The following is a 22714-nucleotide window of genomic DNA, read 5'->3' as shown; positions in this document are numbered from 1 at the left end:
GAAGCGGATCGGAACCGGAGCCGTTCCCTCCCACTGTCAGCCCGAACCCGGATAGGCCCCTCTGCTCCCCGAGGTTCGGTCCGAGAGCCGCCAGCAGGAGCCGGAAAGCTCTGCACTGCTGGAACTTGGCTTACACTGTATCTGCAGTCACTCTGCCCGGCGGAAGCGCTTGCCGCTCTGTAACCCCTGGTTTGTGTTTTCAGTAGGTGCTTAAAGATGAATTCCAGGACCGCCAAAGACACAATTATGGGCAAGTGGGGCTTCAAGCCGGGTGGCTTCAGGCCTGAGAGTGATCTCGAGAAGTGTAAGCAGGAGAATGCTGCTCTGAGGAGATCACTGGAGGAAGCCCTGAAAGGGAAGAGCAAAATGAGTGATCCGGAGAGGAAGGAGCTCCTGGAGGTGAGGTGGATGTTTGTACTCGAGCTGTCGTTTCTGATGTCCTGTTAAATGTGATGCTGACAGGACAATTAGTGTGAGTCTGAGTGTGTTCGACTTTGAAAGCCCCATTCTGATCTTACCTCGGTGGCACTGCTGATTTAGTTTGACATTTTTGTTCTCAAATATCTGTCAGTGACAACTGCACTAACCAGTTACAATCATCTGACAAAGCTGTTAAATAAAAAGACTTGAGGGCACAGGTGTCAATTAGTCTATTAAAAGGGGCCTCGTATGTCCAAAGGTTGGAACAGTTGGCTCAGATTTATTCTGAGCATTTCCTACACAGAGATTGTTTGCCAGCAGCTGCCTAAGGACATACTAGAAAGTTCTGAGTATTTGCTTGAACTGTCTTCCAAAGCACCCTCTCATCAACAAAGCTGTAAACAGGTCTCTGCATTTTTCTTCCATTAGAACCAAAGAGCAGAAACTGAGACACTGCAGTTCCCCTGCCTTGCAGTCCACTCGAGGTTGTTCAGTCATCTGGTTGCACACTCAGTTCCAGGCTTACTATGTGACCAAGTCACATACTGTCAGGCTTTCTGACAGTATGGGGAAAATCAGGAAATTTTAAATGGATACAGCTAATGGAGTTTAGGCACACTAATATTTCTAGGCTGGTTCCCTGCAATAAGGCTTTTCATCTGTCTGTGCTACAGTGTCAGTTGAGAAGTGACCTGTCTAGGCAGCTCATGTACTGGTTTCGCTAAGTTCCTTGGTGTGTTTGCTGTGTCTGATGGAGTTTGCTGCTTGCTCAGTGTTGATGACTTAGCATTGGGTTTCTAGTTCACAGGTGGAAAATCAGTCATGTAGATATACTAGGTACTATCCATTATATATTTTAATTTAAATGAACCACTCCCTAAATGAGGCTCTTTAAAATTCAATTTCTTTCAGTTTCTCTGTCATCCTCTAATGACTCTATCAACATGTAGGATTTCAACATCAACCTTTCTCATGGAAAAGGAAATGTTCTTAGAAGTTTGTGTAGAGCCCCGAAGTATCTCAAATGCAGCAGTAATGTTATGTGATAAATATCTGTGCTAGACACCTATTGAAAATAGAGTGTCTATTGGATATGTCTCCTAAAGCACATTTTGAAACTAAAAGGCCAAATAATTTGGAAAACAAGATCCTCCCTCTGAAGGCTTTACTGTAACTCTTTTGTAACTTCACTTACTGTCACTTAGTTTGCAAGATGGCTCTGCTGCTTCTCAAAAGCTGGTAAATATGCTAACCAACACTAAGAAATTTATCACCAGCCTCTTCACTGGAAGTGTCCAGAAGGTTTGGTACTGCTTGTGTTTTAAGGTTCATTTGTTATAGTGATCAGTATTCATATACAAACCTGAGATTTTAAGGAGTACCAGGTCTGTGACATTTGGTTCTTTGTGTTCTTTCCTTGTTTCAATCTGTCTTCACTATTATCACTTGAAATTTTTTTAGTAATTACTGTGGTATTGTGATGATCACCATAGTATTGTCTATTTAGAGTACAAAGTAATACTTGCAGCTCATTTAAAGCTAAGAGAGAACCTTTCAAAGTGAGCATCTTCTCAGACTGTTGCAAAACTTGCTAATGCTGAAGGTGCATAGACTGACACTCATTTGACTCTTATTATGTTCCATTTCATTTAGAAAATACTTTCCCTGGAAAAGGAAAAAGAAAAATACAACCATCTTCTTGAACAGAAGGACAAAGAAATCCAAAGCCTGAAAGACAAGCTTAGATCCAAACCCAAGATGGTTGAAGTCTCCTCATTACAAAGTCAACTAGAGGAGAAAACAAAGGAAGCAGAGAGGAGAGAACAGTTACTTTTTTCTATATCAGAAGAAATGAATCGGTTAAAGTGCAATTTATCCACTGTTACTGCAAAATATGCTGAGCTTGAAAACAGAGCTGGGGCTTCTCAGGCATCCCAGGTGAGCACTGAAAAAACACGGTAATTGCAAATTCCAATCCTAACATCTTTACAGGTTAGACTTGGAACTTGCGCCCAGTAAGAACCTTTATCTGTTCCAAAATAGGATGGATTTTTAACCTTCCTACATGTTGCATTGAAATATTCATGTATGAAGAGAGATGATATCCAGGTTGAATGCTAAATGAGGAACAGTCAGGGAGCACAACTCCAGACAACACAGCTGGGAAGGGAATTCTCTCATGCTGTACTGCAAAGTCCTTTTTTCATAACCGTGTAGTTTGACTGGTGGTACTGCATGTAATGATCCACTGTTACTGCAGCAAATATTATTCCTTTCTCAGGTTTGAATGCTCAGTGATTAAACAGGCTGTGAAGGCAGCAGTAAGAGACATGGGGCATTAATAAAGACAAATTAAGCTCCTCACCTAACCCACCTTCAGTCATGAGCTAATTGGTGATGTCAAGCCTGGAGGTAGCCTGGGCTGCAGTGGTCATGCACTGGTGATGTTTGTAGTCTGAGGGATGTAGGTCAGGCAAAGCATGAAGTTAGGACACTGAAATTTCCAGCTGTTGAAGGAGTTAGACAGTGGGACCCTCTGGGAACAAGAGAGCACAACAGAGTTGGGAGATCTTTAAGGATGCTTTCCATAGAGTTTAAGAGCTCTCGATTTCCAAGTGGAAGAAGTTGGAAAAGAAAGGCAAGAGACCACCATGGCTGAGTTCAGACCTACCTGCTGGTCAAATTTAAGGGCAAGAAGAGGCAGTAAAAGCAGGGACAAGTATCAAGGGAAGAGTATAAGGATGCTGCCTGCTTGTGTAGGGATGAGGTCAGGAATGCCAGGGTGTTGCTGGAGCTGAACTTGGCAAGGGATGCAAAGAGTAAAAAGGGCTTCTACAGGTATGTCAGCCAGAAAAGGAAGATCAGAGAAAGCGGGTGTGGGTGTGGGTGTGTGTCCACTGAACACAACTGGCAAACTGGTAACAATGGATGAGTAGAAGGCTGAGGGTATTTAACTTTGTCCTCAGTCATCACTGGCAACCTGTCTTCCCACACCTCTTATGTCTCTCCCACATGAAGATCAGGTTTGTGACCACCTAAGGAAGCTGGGCATACGTAAGTCTATGTATGAGACCTGCTGAGATGCACCCCAGAGTCCTGAGGGAACTGGCTGGGTAGTTGCCAAGCCATTCTCTGTGATATCTGAAAAGTCATGAGAGTCAGGTGCAGTCCCTGTTGACTGCACTCTACAGGGAAACTCTGCACCCATTTTTAAAAGGAGTAAAAAGAAGACCTCAAGAACTACTGACCTGTCAGCCTCACCTCTGTGCCTGCTTTTTCACAAGTGCCTTTACTTTTCCACAGTTGTTTTTCCACTCCTGTCTGTTCTAATGTTCCATGGAAAATGCAGTAGTATCTCAGTAAGGGGCCCTTGGTAGGTAGTTGGTGTCTTGTCCAGCTTTTGACCTGCAGATGGCAGTGGTTCCCCAAGCTCTACCGGGAAATAGCCAAATACATGGTGAAGCACCTATCTACGAATCTTCAGTAATAATGCATCACTTCAATAATGCAGGATCTTGGGAAATGCCACTTTAAATGTAATCTTAAAAAACATGTCAGGAGACTGAGCTTTGTTAGAGATTTTAAAATGTATGTTAATTGAACAGATTTCCATGAAATTTTTGTCAGTGAACTACCAAAATATCTTCTAGTTTAAAATCAGAATTTTCTATTTTATTTTTTTTATGTATTTTTCGACAGAAGAAAACAATTGACTAATGTTATGACAGGCTGTTTAAGAAAACTTGAAAACAAGTCTAGCAATGATGCTTGAAACTGCTAAGTGGCATATGAACAGCAGGTATACTCTGAAATGGAAACAGTAGTTTCATGATACAATGTTGAGGAAGTTTCCACTGAGAGTTCTGTTTATAGAAATAGGAATCTGAGCATTTTTAGTGTCTCTAAATCTTGTTTTCATTAGGAAGTGCTGAAGTTTAATAATAGCAATCAAAGATATCCTGTATGCTTTTAGCTGCAAAGCTTGATCTAAATCATGTTAAGAAAAACCAGGAAAATTTAGGAAAAATGTAGCTTGGATTTGTGTAGTCATCTACATTTTTATGTCCTTCAAGTTCCTTCTGACAGATCTACACAATTAAAAAAATATCATGAAGTGAATAAACAGATTATGAAAGAAGTACAGCTGTATAATTGCTGTTTAGTTTTTAGATGGGCCTAAAGAACTCTCCAGCTCATTGTGTAAGCACTCTACTGTGGATCAGATATCAGAAAATCAGTCTGGATGTCATCATCATTCCAGACAGGCTTGCGTGGTTGCTGAGGTGTTTATAATCCTCCTGTTATTCCAGTGAGGTTATCAAGGTTTCTAGCTTTCCCAAACAACTCCTATAGGCCCAGCTTATTGTAAAACATATGGGGATAAAAAATACATTTAGCTATGAGTTGCAAAGTAACAGAATAAATTGAGATTTAATCTTTTTCCTGTATGTTGCAGGAGATTTTATTTTAAATCCGTGGACTAGTTTTCAATATAATTTAGATCCTTTAAAAGAAAACAAAAACCAAGATACAAACAACAAAAAAATTCCAACCCCCCCAAAAAAAACAACCGAACAATCTGCAAAGATCTTTAAACATGAAAGATAAATATATGCATCTGTTTTTCATTTTCAAAACATCTTTATGCTCTTTGTGTGACACTAATAATTATAGAGGACTAGGTTTACTGTTTCTGCCATCTACTTATCAAGAGCACTAACCACTTCTTTGTCTACAGGAAGCAGTAACAAACAGCACTGGATTACCAACTAATTTTCATGAAGTTGAAAAACAACTGAAAGATGTAAGTTTCATGTACAATGTTGCAAGTACAAATCATCTATACCAAGATGCCTAAGAATGTAAATTATTACCATATCCATCATTGGGTAGTATGGGACCTCAGAGGGTATGTTTCCCTCTAAAACATAATACCTACAATTATTTTCTGGCAAGACAATAGTTTAAATAAAAAGATCTGCAAGAAAACCCCAACCAAACAAGCCCAGTATTTCCATCATCTTTGTAAAACCTTGCTTGGAACATCAGAACAAAGTGGTTGCTGACAAAACAGCAACCCCAAGTAACTTGGTCTGACTTCAGTGCTGACACTGCTTGAGACCGTAAGAGGTTGGCTGAGAAATGCCCCAAGGTCCGTTCTAACCTGAATAGTTCTATGATCCAATCAGATATAAAATCCATGTCCTTGTTCTTATAAACTTTAAATTGCAATGATACAGTTTTAGTTTATTTCATTTTCAAGATCTGTCATTTTATATTTGAGATTGAAAGATTACCTGATTAGGGCATGAGTCGTTAAAGCCTTTCTTTTAAAGTGATTTTCCCATTCCAAGAAATAAGGCAATCAGTTTATAATATTGCTGCAGTTCTAACTTATGCTCAACCATGTGCATTATCTTTCCAAATTAAGATTGCCTTTATTGTACAGAAATGCAGTTTTCTGCAGAATTAACTAGCTTATTGTCAAACCATGTAATATACAATTTTTTTTGCATTTTTGAGAACTAATAGGTCTAAAATTTGATAAATTACCATGTTTCTTTGTGGTTCCTCTGTTTCTTTTCATGAAGGCTCTTGAGAAAAACCAACAGTGGCTACTGTATGACCAGCAGCGTGAAGCATATGTCAGGGGACTCCTTGGGAGGATCTTTGAACTTGAGCAGAAGTCAGGAATGGCTGCCCAACAAGAATCTAAAGAATCCATTTCAGAAGGTATAAACTTTATTTTTTCCCCACAAGTGACCCAAACCATAATTATCTAATTATCTATAGAATGAGTTTTCTGAAAACAAAGCACAATCAAACAAAATCAAGACTTTCTTCCCAACATTTTGGTTTCTTAAAGTTAAATCTTGGTTGAGTACATTTCTTTGCTTCTTGTTATCTAGCTACATTGCTTAACTGACAGAAGTTCAAGTTCTTATTGTCCTCAAAGAGGGAAGCCCTGACACTCTATTAACAACTTCCCTGTTTGAAGAAAGTGTTGAGGCAAATATAGGTATGCCTCCCATCCTTCAATGTACACTTTCAACCTACATAATAGAAGCGTTAAAGATTTATTAGCCAGGTGTGGATCAGGTTTTTTACATTTTTTAATTCAAAATAAATATTATAAAAATGACTCAAGACTGTCATGTTCTTTGCTTACCTAAACTGTTCTTACAGGTAGGTTTTGGCACCTGTCCAAAACAGTGTTTCACAATATGGATCTGGCTACATTTAGCTCACTTATGTGCTCACTTATGTTCCTCAGTAAGGAGCACCTTCTCAGTACCATACATTTAGGTGGACCTGAGTTGTGCTTGACCACCATGTGGATTAAAATTGTTAAGAAGCTAGACAGGAGCAGACATCCCAGGTTTCTAAGAACCTAAGCTGTACAAGCTGAAGATAGATATGATGAATTTTTCCAGTGAAAAACTTGATATCTTGCTAAAGAACTCACCAACTTATAAAGGAATATTGTTTGTGAGAAGGTAAGGCTTAGCTCTTAGTCAAAGGGAGGGAGAATGAGAGGAAGCCTTCAATAGGAAAAGTACAAAGTCAAGAAATTAGCAGTGCCAAAAATCAACAAAACCATTGAAATCCTGCATTCCTTGTTCTGCGTTTGGCTATGTTTTGTATCTCTACTGAATTTCTATGGACTTCCTCCTTTTTGTTTTTTGGGGTTTTTTTTCCTGCTTAACTAAATTTTCCTTGGTTTGACAAGCAGAGACTTTTCAAACTCCAGTTTAAGTCACTAGCTAAGAAACAGACATTTTTAAATCAAAGGAATTGAATCCTGATTCCTTTTATTTGCAATTTCAATGGTGAAGATACAACTTGAAGATAGTCTGAAAAAGACAATGGATAGTCTGGCTTTATTCATCAGTGCTGAAGCAGATCCCCAAGGTATCTCTGGGAAGAGGGTAATGCCAGAACCTTGGCTAAGGAGCCTAAATCTGGCAGTGAGACTAATGTCCTTAGGCCTTGATTCCTGTGTGTCAGGATAATTCATGAAGCCATGTAGGATCAATGTGTGGGTCATGGAGTTGGTGTAGTTAATGCCATTGATATATCATTGCTATAATTCTTAGCAAAGGAAATGTCTGTAGCACAGAATACTGCATGGAAGACAAAAAAAGTTTTCCAGTAACTGTTTTGGGAAGGAGACATTATGGCATTAGAAGCATCAGAGCTGGTTTAGAGTTTAGTGTCAGTTTGAGCTGAGTAATAGCCTGGAATATCAATTTCTATCAGTGTCCCTTAAAATGCTGTCAAGAATTTGTTGTTCTAATTTTTACATGATTTTTCCCACCCTATGTTACTATCTCAATTATTTCTCATTAAGGTCATCTACAAGAGGAAAAGCAAAAATATTATGACCAGCTATTCCTGACTGCTAAGAGTGATCTTGAGACTGAAAGATGCACTGTAAGCCAGCTGAGATTTGAACTTAATGAATTAAAAAAAAAGTGTGAAGAAGCACAAGAAATAACAAGTTTAAATGCCTTAATGCAGTCTGAAATGAAGACTCTAGAAAATGAAAATAAAATTAAAGGGGAGAAAGTGCAGAGACTAAAACAAGAGAATGAAGCTATTAAAGTTCAGCTCATAGAAGAACAGAAAAAGTCTAAAGATCTTCAGTGTCAGGTGAGTGGATGCATTTGGAGGTTTAAGATCATTAGAGAAATCATTTAAGATCATCAGAGAGCTGAAAAGTCATACTTAATCAGAATGGACCATTACTCACTTCCCCTGGTAACTGGTCTTTTTACTTGTATCTAGACTAATACCTTCATTTTTTTTCTTTGAGTCCAATGGCTTTAACCACTCTGGCTTGTTAGAGGTGGGAGAAGGCATGTAAATGCTATATGTTTGTACTTAAAAATATTCAGTGCTTACCTCCTTTTGTTTGGAATACTTGGCAGGACTATGCTGCTTCCCCTACATGTTACCCTGCTGTCTTGCAATATTCCTATCAGCATGATGATGCTAATTAAACCAGAAATCTGTTGTTGTTTCTTCTGGACATGAAATCATGACCACATATATCTGCTGAAAAGAAACTGGAAAGTCTTTCTTGAGGGCCTGTCCTTGAGGCATAAGATAGACTTGCTACTTAGATAAACTTGTGAGAGAAGAACTGAAATTTGAAAGGAGAACTGAAATTTGAAATACAAGCATAAAATATACTAGGCACCAAAGTAGGCTAAAACCAGAACAGCAGTTTAGGTCTTTAAACACAGGATGGTTCTCCCTGGTTACTAATAATTAACAGGTGTGGATTTTTTTTTTTTTTGCCAAAGAACCACAACATTCACTATAAAAGTTGATACATGCTCATAATACAGAATATTTTTATTTGTCAACCCATTATAGTATAATACTTCAAGGCTTAAACTTACATCTTAGCTTGTTAGTGCAAATATAGGCTTTGTGTTTATATTTTTCTCTGCATCCTAGAAATTACCTAGGAAAGTTAACTTTGATATTTTTTGAACTATAACATCATCCTTCATTTTCCCTTGCTCAGTGCAATGATAACATTTCCCTGGGGTTTTCCCCAGAGAAGCAGAAATATGTAAATTGAGTTTCACTGTTACATAACATGCATACATTTTTCTGTTTGCATTTGAATAGAAAAGTTTACTTCCATCCCTTTTTATATTCGGTATTTGTTAAGCTTATTAATTGTTGTATAAGGAAGTTCTTTATTAAACATATTTTTCTGCCTTGTAGGTGCAACTTCTTCGCAAATTGTTGCTCAAACATCAGGAGGAACACACTAGGATAGACTTACTGGAACAACAGGTACTGAACATCTCAAATTTAAAAATTAGTAGTATATTAAATAACGTAATATTAGAGATGAATATTCAACTGTGAATATATTCTTGATGCTTCTAAAAGCTTCTAAAAATGCCAGTGTATCTGTCAAGAGGAAAATCTTTAGCCTTCTTTTACAGAGAAGAAGGTGTGATCAAACTTGATACTTTTCTCCTCAACCACTTGTTCAGCCATACAGTGTCAGATTAGGTATGGGAAACATTCTACAGCAAATCAGCTTGTTCAAGTTTTGAAGTACACTCTCGATCAAGTTATACAAATAATTGCACTATCATGTTTTCCATCTTTATTTTTTCCAAGTATATTGTTACAGAATTAAACCTGGTCAAGAATAATAAGATGGGCTTCTACAGGTACATCAGTGTCAAAAGGGATACTAGGGAGAATGAGGGCCCACTCTAGAAAGATACAGGAGACCTGGGCACATGGGATATGGAGAAGGCTGAGCTACTCATTGAGTTTTTTTCCACAGTCTTCACTGGCAAGGGCTCTGGCCACACCTTCCATGTCACAGAAAGCAAAGGTAGAGACTGGAATGAAGATCTGTCCACTGTAGGAGAAGAGCAGGTTCAAGACCACCTAAAGAACCTGAAAATGCCCAAGTCTGTGAGACTTAACAAGATCTGTCTGTGGCTCCCGAGGGAACTTGCGAAGTTGCAAAGCTACTTTCTATCATATTGGAAATGTCATGACAGTCTGATAGTTCTGATGGACTGGCAAAGGGGAGACAATTCCTGTTTTCAAAAAAGGAAGGAAAGAAGACCCATGGAAATACAGGCCAGTCAGGCTCACCTCGGTGCCTGTCAAGATCATGGAGCAGATCCTCCTGAAGGCTCTGCTAAGGCACATGAAAAATGAGCAAGCGGTTGGTGGCAACCAACATGGCTTCACCAAGGGCAAGTTGTGCCTGATAAATTTGATGGCCTTTTACAACATAGTCACAACATTGGTGGACAAGAGTAGAGCAACTGACGTAATCTATCTGGCCTGCAAAGCATTAGACACTGTCCCACATGACATCCTGGTCTCAAATGGCAAGGATATGTATTTGATGGATGAACCACTCAGTGGATAAGGATTTGGCTGGATGGTCACACTCAAAGAGTGCGTGGTCAACTATGTTCATCTGGCAGAGTAAGAAGTGGCATTCCTCAGGGATTGGTACTGGGACAGGTGCTGTTTAATATCTTTGTCAGAGACATGGACAGTGGGATTGAGTATACCCTCAGGATGTTTGCTCACATCAAGCTGTGGTGATATCAACACACTGGAGGGAAGGGATGCCCAGATGGACCTTGACAGGCTTGAGAGGTGGGCCCTCTCATGTTAACCTCATGACCAACTGCAAGGTCCTCAACCTGGATCAGGGAAATCCCAAGCACAAATACAGGTTGGGTGGAGAATGCATAGAGAACAGCCTTGAGGTGAAGTACAGGACAAGGGGGTAATGGCTTTAAACTGGAAGAGAGTAGGTTTAGGTCAGATATAAGGAAGAAATTCTTTAGTGTGAGGGTAGTGAGACATTGAAATAGGTTGCTAAAGGAGGCTGTGGTTGCCTCATCCCTGGAAGTGTTCAAGGCCAGGTTGGATGGTGCTTTAAGCAACCTGATCTAGTGGGAGGTGTCCCTGCCCATGAAGGGGAGTTTAAACTAGATGATCTTTAAGGTCCCTTCCAACCAAAACCACTCCATGATTCTATCTATGTTACTGGGGGGGAAAAAAAGACACATTTATCTGCTAAGCTTGGGTGTACAGTCTTACCCATAGTTTCTGTCCAAAATGTCTTGCTCTAAGAACCATCCTCGAGTAGAAACTGGCATTTTTAATGAGAACTTGCACTATATGTTTTTCTGTAAGATGTTCAGTTTAAGATTTCTAACCAAAATAACTTATAACTTCACCTCTACTAAGCGAGATTTTTGTAATTGGGCATATATGAATTTCACTGTACAGAAAGCAACACATAATATATGTGTGTATATATACTTGGTATTTATATTCCATTTTAGGATATGACAGGAGAGTAAAAATTACTGTAAATATATAAAGGAGGAACATTTCCCTCTTTCCCTCCTTCCCCCCACTCTCAATTCTTAATCATTCTGACATTAATCTTTACTTTTAACTGTTTGGGGTTGCCAGATCCAAATATGCACCACAGACTTTGAGAATGAAAAGCTCGATCGCCAGAAACTGCAGCACCAGTTAAACAAAGTCCACAGGGAACTGCGCAAGGCCAGGGAGCAAATAACACGTCTGGAACCTCCGGTATGTGCTCTATTAACTGTAGGTGAATTTGGTGCATAAATGCACATCTTTTCACTTTGGAATCTCGTTTTGGGTGTAGTGAGTCTTCTATTACTGTCAGCAGATATTCACCCTAAGCCCTTAGACCCTTTAGGTGGCCCCAAGGTACAGAACCCCGTGTCGATTAGTGAGGCATCACTTCTCCATGCAGCATGCACAGAGAAATAGGACTGAGTTTTTTTCATTTCCAAAAAGACAGGCTTCCTACTACAATGAAAAATGACATCTGCTGTATTGGGAGGGCCATGGTCTGTTTATGGTTTATTATAGGTGCCCAAAGAAAGGCACCTAGATTTAAGTCTAGACTTAATGGAGAAATTTATAGGGGAAAGTATTAAGCAAGCCATTGATCTGTTTTGCTCTGCCATATCCAGGATTGCCCTGGTCTTGAACAGAAATGTATTTGGACTGTTGGTGTTTCTGGAACTCTGGAATAGGTTGCCTTGTAAGATTAGGGGCTAAGGAGGAGTAACTGCTGAACAGACAAAACAGGTACTTCTTACAGGTAGGGACAGCCCATAAACAAAGAAATTTCATGCATGGGATCTGCAGGTGAAGAGAAAATTAGGGCAGAGTTTCTGGGAAGGTAACTGGGCAGTATCCTAAGTAGAGGGGACCAAGGCATCATTTTATTAAGTAAAGATAACGTGTGAGTAGCTAGAAAGATGATTGGAGAGGAATCCAAGCTAGATATTATGGGAAACCTGTCTTAAATACTCTGCAGAAAAGCTACCTACAGTCTGCTCTAAGTGTGGTGGTAGAATTGCACAAAAGTCTCTCTGTTATTAATATGAGTAATGTATCTGCATTTAGCCATCTTTAGAATTCTTTCCTTAGTGCTATAACACATAAAACGCTCATTTGCCATCAAACATTTATAATTTGGGGGGCAGTATTTGATCAGTGTGCACATGCCCCAATCTTAAACTAAAGCTGCTGCTTTTCCAGAAATTCCAGGAATCTGGACGTATGGAACCACAAGAAGATTTGCAAGCTGTGTTTGAAGAGAAGCTAACCATGTATGACACAAGCCCTTCTCTGAAACATTCAAGCCTTCTTGATGAAAGTTTTCTTGAGTGTCCCAAGTGTAAAGCACAGTATCCAACAAGCCAACATAGAGAATTATTAGCACATATTGACATTTGTACAGCTTAAGTTTCAAATAGATTTACTGTATTTGCTTTATACACACTGCCAATATGCTCTGCTACAAAGTCAAAAAATCTTTTTAGAGTTTTTTTAAGCTCTAAAGGACTATTTTACCTGATCTTTTTGCAAAAAATGGATACTGTATTTTTGGGTTCAAATGGAAATATTTTTTAGAATTGGAAATATCTTAATAAACTACTGACTTAATTTTTTGCACTATTAAAAATGAGAACAGTAATAGCACACCTATTTTATCAGACTTCATTTGAATGTTTGACATATCCAGTTCTTGGCTGGTGAATCCTTATGACTGTGCTTACACCTTAATTGACAATAATAGCTGCAAAAGATTTTTGGCTCTAGTAGGCACACTATAAATATATTTATACATGATGTGTGTATGTATATATAGTGTGTATATAGTGTATTTATACACATAGTATATATCAAGTGTTGCATGTGTAATGTATTGCTGTCTTGATATATTAAAACTCAGAAGGTTCATATTAAGAGGTCTTTTCTGCTTAAGATTCATGTTGAAAACATCAGTCATAAGTACCTGGTTTTCCTGAACCACAGTCAGGGGTGACAGAGTTTATATGAAAATGCTGACCAAGGTTTAAACTCTTCTCAAAAAAACCCAAAGTCCTTGGTACTGAAAAAAAACCTTACATAGGCTAGGAAGTTTCTTTTTCCAATGAAGTTGGTATTGTAGACAATGTCAGAGACCATTTTTAGATGCTGAAGTATGCTTCTTTGCACTTGTGTGTTTTAGAAGCTAAAGTTGGGAAATCTGAGTTATACAATCTGTTCCATTTGACAGATTAAGAAATTAGAAGTCCAGTTTTAATAAACTGCTCTAGCACTTGAGGTGTTGCTATTTTGGGATTAACACAGAAAACAGGTTAGCAATACATTCTTTTCTGACCAAATATCATGAACTAAGGAGTAAAACAGAAATTATGCTTCAGAATCTCAAGGTTTTTCTATGAGGGAAATTCTCTTAATTCCATCTCTTACTTCCTAAACATCTTTTAAATTCAGAATACCTATGTTTTCCTTGCAGCCTAGTAATTTTAATCTCTAATAGCACTACTTCTCAGCTAGTATTATGTTCCCAGTTGCATACTTGACATAGTTTCTGCAAAAGGAAATTCTGTTCTTTTATGTATTATAGATGAAGTCAGTTTGCTTGCTAAGGGTAAGCAATGTTCTCTTCAATAGTTCTGAGGCCTTCTTAAAGTAGCATAGAACACTCATTACAAGCTGGCACTGTAGAGGGGCACTCAAAGCTGATAATGGGATAACCTGTAAAAAGTTTTGTTCATTCCAGCACCTCTTGTGAGCTTTAACAATGTATTTAGACTTGCTTGCTAACTTTAATACCTAAGCAAAAAAAGAACCAGATATATTTATATCCATCACTGGGGTATATATTGTAAAAACACCAAAATTACATTCTACTGCATCAAAATACCTATTTTGAGGGCAGAATGACAATTATTGTCAACAGGTGACTAAAACCAACTATAAAACTCCATCTCCATAAAGCATGCAGATCATATCAGTGCTTTTTTCCACTCTTTGGAAGCTAAGGAATCGAGGACTGAAAATTCTTTTATTCTAAAACTAACAAAAAAAGGTCTGCTGCTCTGCTTTGCAGTTATATGTAGGAAAGAGAGGTTTGTGCCTCATTATAATACTCTAATTTAGGTGGAAGTTTAGTTCTTTGTAAGGCAGGAAGTAATTAAAAAATCTCGAGCACCTTGTATCTGAGACTTGGGCAGTCTCTTTCTGGGTCATGTCCATTTCAGATAACTGAGTTTCAGCACATCAAAAATTCTGTAAAAGTCTGCATCATGTGAAGATGCTGGTCCAGGGAATTTTCTGGATTAACACAAGGGTTCCCCAATACTAGCACACTTAAAAACCCTGGTTTCCCAGCTTTCTTTGTAAACACAAGTGTATTTGGTTGTCTTGGTGCAATGTGATGTGGTTGGAAACACAGCCAAACTCAGCTTAAGAAATTACTTTTGTTGGTTTTGTTTTTCTTTTTCTTTTTACGCAAGGAGAGTTTGAGGATTGAAATCCTTTTCTTGTATCAAATAGAACACCTAATAATTTACTGCTTGTACAACTTTCTCTTATTTTACATATGTTTAGGGAAACTATCAAATAAACCATGTATGTTTAAATATGCAGATAAGTGACAGGGAGGCACAGCGCTGCTCACGCTGTAAAAGAATCATACTGAACAACAGAAAGGTTTAGAAACATCAGGACATCACTGTTCACCTGGTAAAGAATGCTAATAGAAATGGTGCAGTGTCTTCAAGAAAACTAGGGGGAATATTGCTGTTGTGATATGTCCATAGCAAAGCAGAGTTAGGTGTGTTTACAAGCCACAAAAACATAGAAGTGGAAGAATTTTAGGCATTTCCATGTTAATCTGGCAATTAACTTGTCTGTTAGTTCCTGTGTTTTGTAATCTGGTTGAACTGTTAAGGTTACAGTAACAGTGCTGCCTATGGTTTAACCTTAAAAAAGACAAGCAATTATGTCTAATATGCTAGAAAGATGCAATATCTACAGTAGTACCAGGTACATTACATATAATGGGACTATGCAACTCAGAATACTACTCAAAGCATTTCTGTCTCTTTTTCTTTCTCAGCTTGGAACATGTGACAGCATTAGGTTGCCAAGTGATACTCACAGTGAGGGATGCCTGGTGAGGTTGTCAGTATCGGGCTCTGCTTGGGTTATTTTCCAGGCAGCCATCAATGAGCCAGTTGTGTATGTTCCAGGGAAGGGCAATGCAGGACCTGTCTGAAGTCACCTCCACAGCAAGCAATTGCATTGGAGAACTCTGCAGTGCAGGTGGGATTTTGGAAGGTAAAGAAGGGTGGTGCCTAACAAGGAAGAAGAGAAGCCAAAGAATTTAAGCGTCACCTTAAGCCCACTTAAAAACATGGAATAATTAGCTAAGAATAATGCATTAGACAATTCCAAAATAATCTGTCCAAAACTTTGATTCCAAAACTTTGTATTTTTGTAGGTGATACAGATACTCCTAAAGCACACATAAAATCTTGAGACATTCTGAGGCAGGAACTGAGAACTCTTTAGAGGAATTTTCAATTTATCAAGACCAATGATCTGAAATACATAAGATAAAGTATTATATGTAGGAATAATCCACTTGTAAAACCCAAAATATATAGTAAGACAGTGTATCAGCTCCTTCAGAAAGTTTATTGGGATTATAGTAAACAGAAACTTAAACATGACTCAATATTCCACCTGCCTGATTTTACAACAGTTTTACAATGTGATAAATAAACTGTCTCTTGCATGTTTTACAGGTAAGATTTCATTTATAGTCAATACAAATGAGACTTCTAGCTGGAATACTGTATCCAGTTTTAAATATAACACTTCAAAAGCAATTTAGACTAACATTAATGTAGTAGATGTCTTTCAGTTTCCTGAAAAAATTAATGAAATAATCAGGGTTATGAGGTTAGAAAAGACCATGAAGAAATATTACAAAATTGCATACAGAGGAAAGAAATTAAGTCTTCATATGCTCACTGGGAGAAGTAGGAAGTTCAAAATTGCAACAAAATTTTTCAACACTTTTTCAACAATTCTTTCTGGTGGTTAAAACAGATGAGCATTGAAACACAGCACTTACGGAGGATAAAAATCACCACCACTGGAGATTCAGAGGGACACTTATGTAATTGAACAATTCTGAACAGGTGAGTCTGATGATTTCTCACCATCCCCTGAAGCCTTCATTTTCATGACCCCTATAGATCTGCAAAAAACCATAAGATTTACATTAAAAAAAAACCCAGGTAACGTAATGTTTTTTCCACAGACTCTTCATGTTATTTTGCTCCATGTAAAATTATTAGTTATGGCACCTGCAGTCAATATAACAGTTTAGTTTCATCTTGTTTCTCAACTGGAAAAATTACTGGCATTCCTATGTCTGTATAAACTTGAAATTTGAATAAAGTGATATACAATCAATATTTACACTCGTGCACCTCAACCCCCCTGGAGAACAAGATAAACAACACAAGCGCAGTTTGATGTCACTTAATTCCTTACTGCTGGGAAGAACCTTATTCCCACATTGTTTTAATGAGCAGCATTGTGGTGTCCTTTCTTTGACACATGGGGAGGTTGTGCTTCCCCCAGAAAGAGTGCCCAGGAACAGGATTCAGGAAGCCAGTGAACTGAGTGGGAGCTGCCCAAGTCATCCAGTGAGAAACATCTCCTTGAGAACCTGGGTGTGCAGAAAGGAGGTGCTGTTGAGGATTCACCCATGTAAATTTTCTTCTAGCACTGGCTGCTTGTGACAAAGGAAACCCTTGCAAAACCAGCATACTTCAAACAGGATACATATCCATGAAGTCAAACCTCCCATTACACGCAGTCCCCATTCAGACCTGGGACAGAGGTCCCCACCAGTAGTCAGAGCCATATATTCATTCTGCTGTCTCTTTGACCAACCAAAAGTTCAAGTATTTCATACTGAAGTAATAGTTTCAAAAAGAGAGACCAATATAAGGAGCCCCAGAATATTCTGTAAGAAACAAGCCTGGAACCTTATCCCACTGATTTCCAGATGGCTTCTGGAGAGAAGTGCAACTAAGTTTAATTTCCCTGATCAACTCAAACTGACGAATGAGCACACTACATCAGCAAAAACACAGGCTTTATAATGTAACAAGTGTGATCTGGTCAGTATTATATCATTCAACTAGACAGGAAACTATACAGCCTAATTTAGGCATTCATACTTTCTGGACATGGTTTAGATCTAGGTCATATGTCTTTAATTATTCCATATTAAATTATAATGCAACCAGACCCCTCAACAGCCACTGATAATGAAAAACATGAACAGTGTAGGGAATAACATGATTTAGCATTAATTATACTTGGGAAGTCAGAAACATTTACAGCAGAATCTCGTATTCTCTGGACATTTTCTCATCGGTGTTGCAAGAATGGTTTTACTGTTTCTCCAGCCCTAGTTTGATGCTAGCTAAGCACAAGCCTTGCCTTCCAGATTTTCTTTGCAAGAGAGAGGCACTCCATAGAACTTATTCCAGGAATGCTCGACTTTTAAAAGTAAAGCTTTTATCCTAGTTCTGGTCTGAAGAACTCCTGTTGTTCCCAACAAGCTACTGTTCTGTGATAAGACATATGGTAAAAAAAGCAAGATGATTCTCCTCAAACCTCATTAATAAGAGAATTCCCTAAGCAGTGGGTTCCTGAATATGAGGGGAAGTGATGATGACTGTGCTCTCTGCAGTATGTGCAGCCCAGTGGACCAGTGTGATTAAGGGAATGCCCAAGTATGTCTCGTAAGCAAGAGAGGTTGCTGACAAGTTTTCCTTGTAAATCCTTCTGAGGCACACCATAGTAATTTTTCTGATGGTTCTGCATCAAAGCTCATCTGAAGGAACATACAGAACTTTATGTACACCTGAAAGTTAGCAAAGGTCCAGTGGTACCTAAATGGAAATCTTGCTCGGGGCTTCATTTCATTGCATAGAGTGTTCTACCTGATCCTGCAATGTCCTGATGAACCATTTACCTTAAATCCATAGGTTAGATGTGTAAATGTAACACAGTTCTAAAACTCTTCAGAAACAACCTCATTAGAACAGTCTAGTTGGACCTGAGTCACCCTGGTGAAGCTTGGTTAGCATGTAGCATAGCAGAGACCATGGCCTTTCAGGGGAATTCTGTTATATAGATGACATATTTGCACTTGGTTCAGAGAGAAATCCCTCCTTTACTGTAGGTCATGAGGAAACTGTTCAGCACTGCTGTTAGCAACATTTCTGGTTAGCTTGATGAGAAAAACATGATTCAGCTCTTATTAAAAAGAACATCTACTCAGAGTATTAGCAGCAGCTCTGCTCTTGACTGAGGCATTGGCTGGTAATGCTGCTGCTGCAGCTTGGAACTCCAGTGCCATTGGCATGTATCCCAGGAAGCATGCCAGCTTCTGATGGATGCAGACCACAGGAAAATGAGATTCCCCAGAAGAAAAAGTGACTTGCTGTGAGGTTCCAGACAGGCTTTTCGTCAAACAATTGGCAACTGGAAGCACTAACACCCTCCCACCCCCCTCAAGACATGACATACACCCCCCTATTCTCTGCTATGACACCACTGGATCCTTGGGTAGTGACTTTCCTCCCCTTTCTCTCTTGTTCTCTCTCTCTCTCTCTCTCTCTCTCACTCTAACTTTGGGTGGTGCTTTATTTTCTCTTCCTTTCTTTCTCTTTTCTCTTAATTTTCTCTTCCTTTCTCTTTTCTCTTCTTTCTCTCTCTCTTGGATTAGACTAACAGCTATAATTTTAATGCCTACCAGTTCTGTCTGCACTCAATAAAATTGTGAAGTTGCACTCAACACTGTGTTATCTTTACTTGGTCTTTGTGGGACACAAGAAGAATCTCCACATTTCCAGCCTTTGGAAAGGCTTGCTTACTCCCCAGAAGAAACAGGGTCTAGTTCTTGAAATGATCACACAGATCCATAGAAGCATATGGTATGCCCAGTGGGTGAGCTTGAGGTATTGAAATGGGTGAGCTTGCTAGTTTATCAAGACAAACAGATGCACTTATATTTGCAATACAAATATAAAATTGTCCCCTGGACATTGGTGTAAATGCTTCAGTTGGCTGGTTAGAAAACTTCCTAAGAAGCAAAATAAAGCAAAACACAGTTGTACTTGAAATAAACCTTACAATGGCATAAATCCTTCTAAACATGGAAGTAATAGGGTCTAGAATCAGAACAGCTGCAGTATGGTATGTAAAAGCAAAAATGAAAACAGAAAGTTAACCTTGGTTGCAATTTAGGCTAAAACCCTTATTGTATAGACACAGCTTGAGTCACCTACAAGCCTGGAACTTCTTTTGTGAAGACAAAGAGTCAACATGTCTAATCCACTGAATTTAAATTACTTAGCAAACATTAAATATGCAATACATCTGTTACAGAAGTCAGTACTATTTACTCATTGTGATATAGCCACAAAAATAGACCCAATACCTTAAACACCAATCTACATGCAAGAGGATGCATATAAGGCAAAACCCATGACCTTTACTAGGTCATGTCCAAATGGAACAAGAAACCTTACCTCCCAGACTCACCTAGCTCAGGAGATCTCTCTCTTTGGAAAGCTTTCTTATGCCCAAGGAAAGAGTAAGTTAATTATACCCATCTGTCATGACAGTTCATAGTTGTCACGGGAACAATCTGAAAAACAAAGTCTGACCTACAGTAACACAACCTGTATCTGCCATAGGGAAGACACAGACTCAGGCTTTTGTTTAGGGAAAAAAAAAAAATATCACAAAACAGGAAGCTATATTTTCTCCACCAGGATAGCAAACCAGCTTCACAGAGGTCCCTGCAATTTTCATTTAACCTATACGAATGAAATCTGAGTTGACTCCCTGGTTCACCACTTCTAAGTAGAAAAGAGCAGATAGGTTGAGAAGTAGGTAAGATAAGTAGGTTAAGCAATCAAAACAGATTTACAAGCATTCAGTTAATAATTTCCTTCTCATAAGCACATGTGGAGCATATACTGTGCACAGCTTCCACCTATTACAGTAATGCCAGAGTAGCTCCATCAAGGTTATGACTCCTCCAGAATTCACACTGTGATGGCTGCTATGATTGTAGCTACTCAGTAGCAAAAACAGCTTTTGTACTTCAGGGGAGGGAAAAGAAAACTAATTTTTTTTTAGATAATGGATCCATTGTACCTGTAAGTAATCAGACTGGTTTTGTTCCTGCAAGGAGCTCCCCTTGATTCCATAAAACCCCGTGGGAACATGCATGTCTCGTCACACCTCTGCTGCCCCTGAGCACAGGATTTTGTACACAGGTGAGAAAAGCTCACTCATTAACAGCATGGTAAAAGTATCATTTTGCTTTGGTTCTCCTGAGAAAACTACTGGCTTATGCCAAGTATGTAAGAACCAAAGATAAAGGTGATCCTTTTTAATGAACATCAAAGATCTATCCAGGTACTCCCACACATCATCTTTTTCAAACCTGCTTCCCTATGGCATTCCTTTCCTCCTTGACTGAAAATATCTTCATTTCTTCAATATTGCTGTTTTGAATGTTTCTCACCCTGTTTCCCTTCTCCCATTCTGTTTCAAGTGCATTTTCTTTACCCTAAATTCACAGGACCAGTTTCTAATCTTACTTTCCACTAATGCCAAGGATGCTGAAAATTTTATTCATAACACAATTTGCATTTATCTGTGCTACCATTTCCATTACCATTACCACCCATCTTGTTAATGCTTTCGAAGTTTTCACACAGATATAAGCAGACTTCTAACAACAGTTCTTTCTCAAATCCCAGCCTCTATGCAGAGCTGACTACATCCCTGCTACTGCCAGCTGCTGAGAACTTTAGGGCTAGTTGTCATGCTGCATAAAGTCCAAGACTTGTGAATTTGTGGTAACCAGCATGCATCTCCTGTGCTTCAAGATTCAGTAATGATTTTACAGAATCAGTCCACAGCAAAGCCAATACAAATCGGGAAAAGTATGTCAAATTTTGATCATAAACAGGAGTAGTCATTCTCAATAGTTCTTTAATGTGCTGAAACTTTTGCAATATGGGCACACAGTTTTTTCTCCCAGCAAATAATGCAGAATAAAATATATGTTTTAAGACATTTGCCAATCACTTGTGTTACTGGCTGTCAAAAAAATAATCTTTACAAGTTCTCTTATTGTCTTCATTTGAGTTCATAGCTCAAAACAGCCACCCACTAAGCAGCAAATCCGCCCACATTTCATGCAGTCAAAAGAAATCAGCAGGAATTAGTAGAAGCATCCATCCATCTGTTTAAGGTGTCCCTGTAAACTTGATGAGACAGCATAGCTAGTTAGAAGCACTTAGAGTGCAAAAGGAAACATGCTAACTAAAATCAATGTAAGTTCTGTGTTGGCAAAGATGCAGGAAGAGGTCCAAGAAAGATCTCACTCTTGTCATTCCTCATTAGCAGATTGTTCCTTAGAAGGATGAAGTTTCTGGAATCCCCACTAATCTGGAATCTCCACTAATGCCATTGCATAAGTGGTTGATGGCAGGGTCACACCCAGGTGCTGTGGAAGCACCACCCAGTCACCTGGTCCCATTGGCACACAGGTTTGGAATAGCTCTCACCTAATTAAGAGGCATAACTCCAGACAGCCAAGCCTGTAACTGCACCCTTAACCACATACAGTGGCACCAAGTCAAATAAATTCACCAGAGCCATCTAAAATTATACAATGCAAACAACAGAGTTTGCATACTTCATGAAAATATTTTATCTCCTTTTACGAGACATTACCTGCTGGTCTATGACAAGTCATACTCTTCATTGCCAGTCCATTTCTAAATACTGGGAGTGAAAAACACAAGTGGAAAGTCCTACTTTAATTTACAGATTGAGCAATCACTTTTAGGAACTGATGTCCTGAGAAAAGATGGTATTTTCAAGGCATGTCTTCATTTACCAGGCTTCTTCAGCAAGAACTCACAACACAGGCAGGTAAGACTCTGGATCAACTCAGTAAATGGATATCAAAAACCCAGACAGTGACACTTGCCCACCACATTGGACTGTGGTTAGCACAGGACTGCTGCTTCCAAACACCACTGTGAAGACATGAGGCAATGGGTAACTTCCTTTTTTTATACCTTGGAGCAGTTCTGGTTATCCCAAGGCTCTCAAGAAGGGCTCTCAGAAGGATTACACAGCCATCCCTCTGTTTTACACCATGAACACACCATGCACACATGATCACTGCAGGCCTGCCCGGAGAGCAGGGCAGACCGGGGCCAACCCTGAGCGACGTGTCCAGGCCTGGGATCCTCAGCATAGAGGTGCCATTGCTCTGACCCACATCCTCCCACAGGTGGTGGCAGGC

At 39.0% G+C, this 22714-nt stretch overlaps 1 protein-coding gene across 1 annotated transcript; it reads left to right on the top strand.

The window, feature by feature from the left end:
* CEP55 (centrosomal protein 55) lies at window positions 1-12732 on the top strand. The gene is made up of 9 exons (XM_030453432.1): window positions 1-73; window positions 207-399; window positions 2074-2358; window positions 5159-5224; window positions 6012-6153; window positions 7772-8073; window positions 9163-9234; window positions 11413-11538; window positions 12526-12732. Exons 2-9 carry the CDS (start codon window positions 217-219, stop codon window positions 12730-12732), a joined length of 1383 nt encoding a protein of 460 aa, XP_030309292.1. The 5' UTR covers window positions 1-73; window positions 207-216.
* Window positions 12733-22714: the final 9982 nt, after the last annotated feature.

This window comes from Calypte anna, chromosome 6, assembly GCF_003957555.1.
Source record: "Calypte anna isolate BGI_N300 chromosome 6, bCalAnn1_v1.p, whole genome shotgun sequence".
Lineage (NCBI taxonomy): Eukaryota > Metazoa > Chordata > Aves > Apodiformes > Trochilidae > Calypte > Calypte anna.
This window is presented reverse-complemented; position numbering and strand designations above follow the sequence as displayed.

Bases quoted from the DNA above. Each gene is read 5' to 3' on its own strand.
- CEP55 (XM_030453432.1), top strand. From the start codon at position 217: ATGAATTCCAGGACCGCCAAAGACACAATTATGGGCAAGTGGGGCTTC. The intron at 400-2,073 runs GTGAGGTGGATG...CATTTCATTTAG, and splicing joins AGAGGAAGGAGCTCCTGGAG to AAAATACTTTCCCTGGAAAA. The intron at 2,359-5,158 runs GTGAGCACTGAA...CTTTGTCTACAG, and splicing joins GGGCTTCTCAGGCATCCCAG to GAAGCAGTAACAAACAGCAC.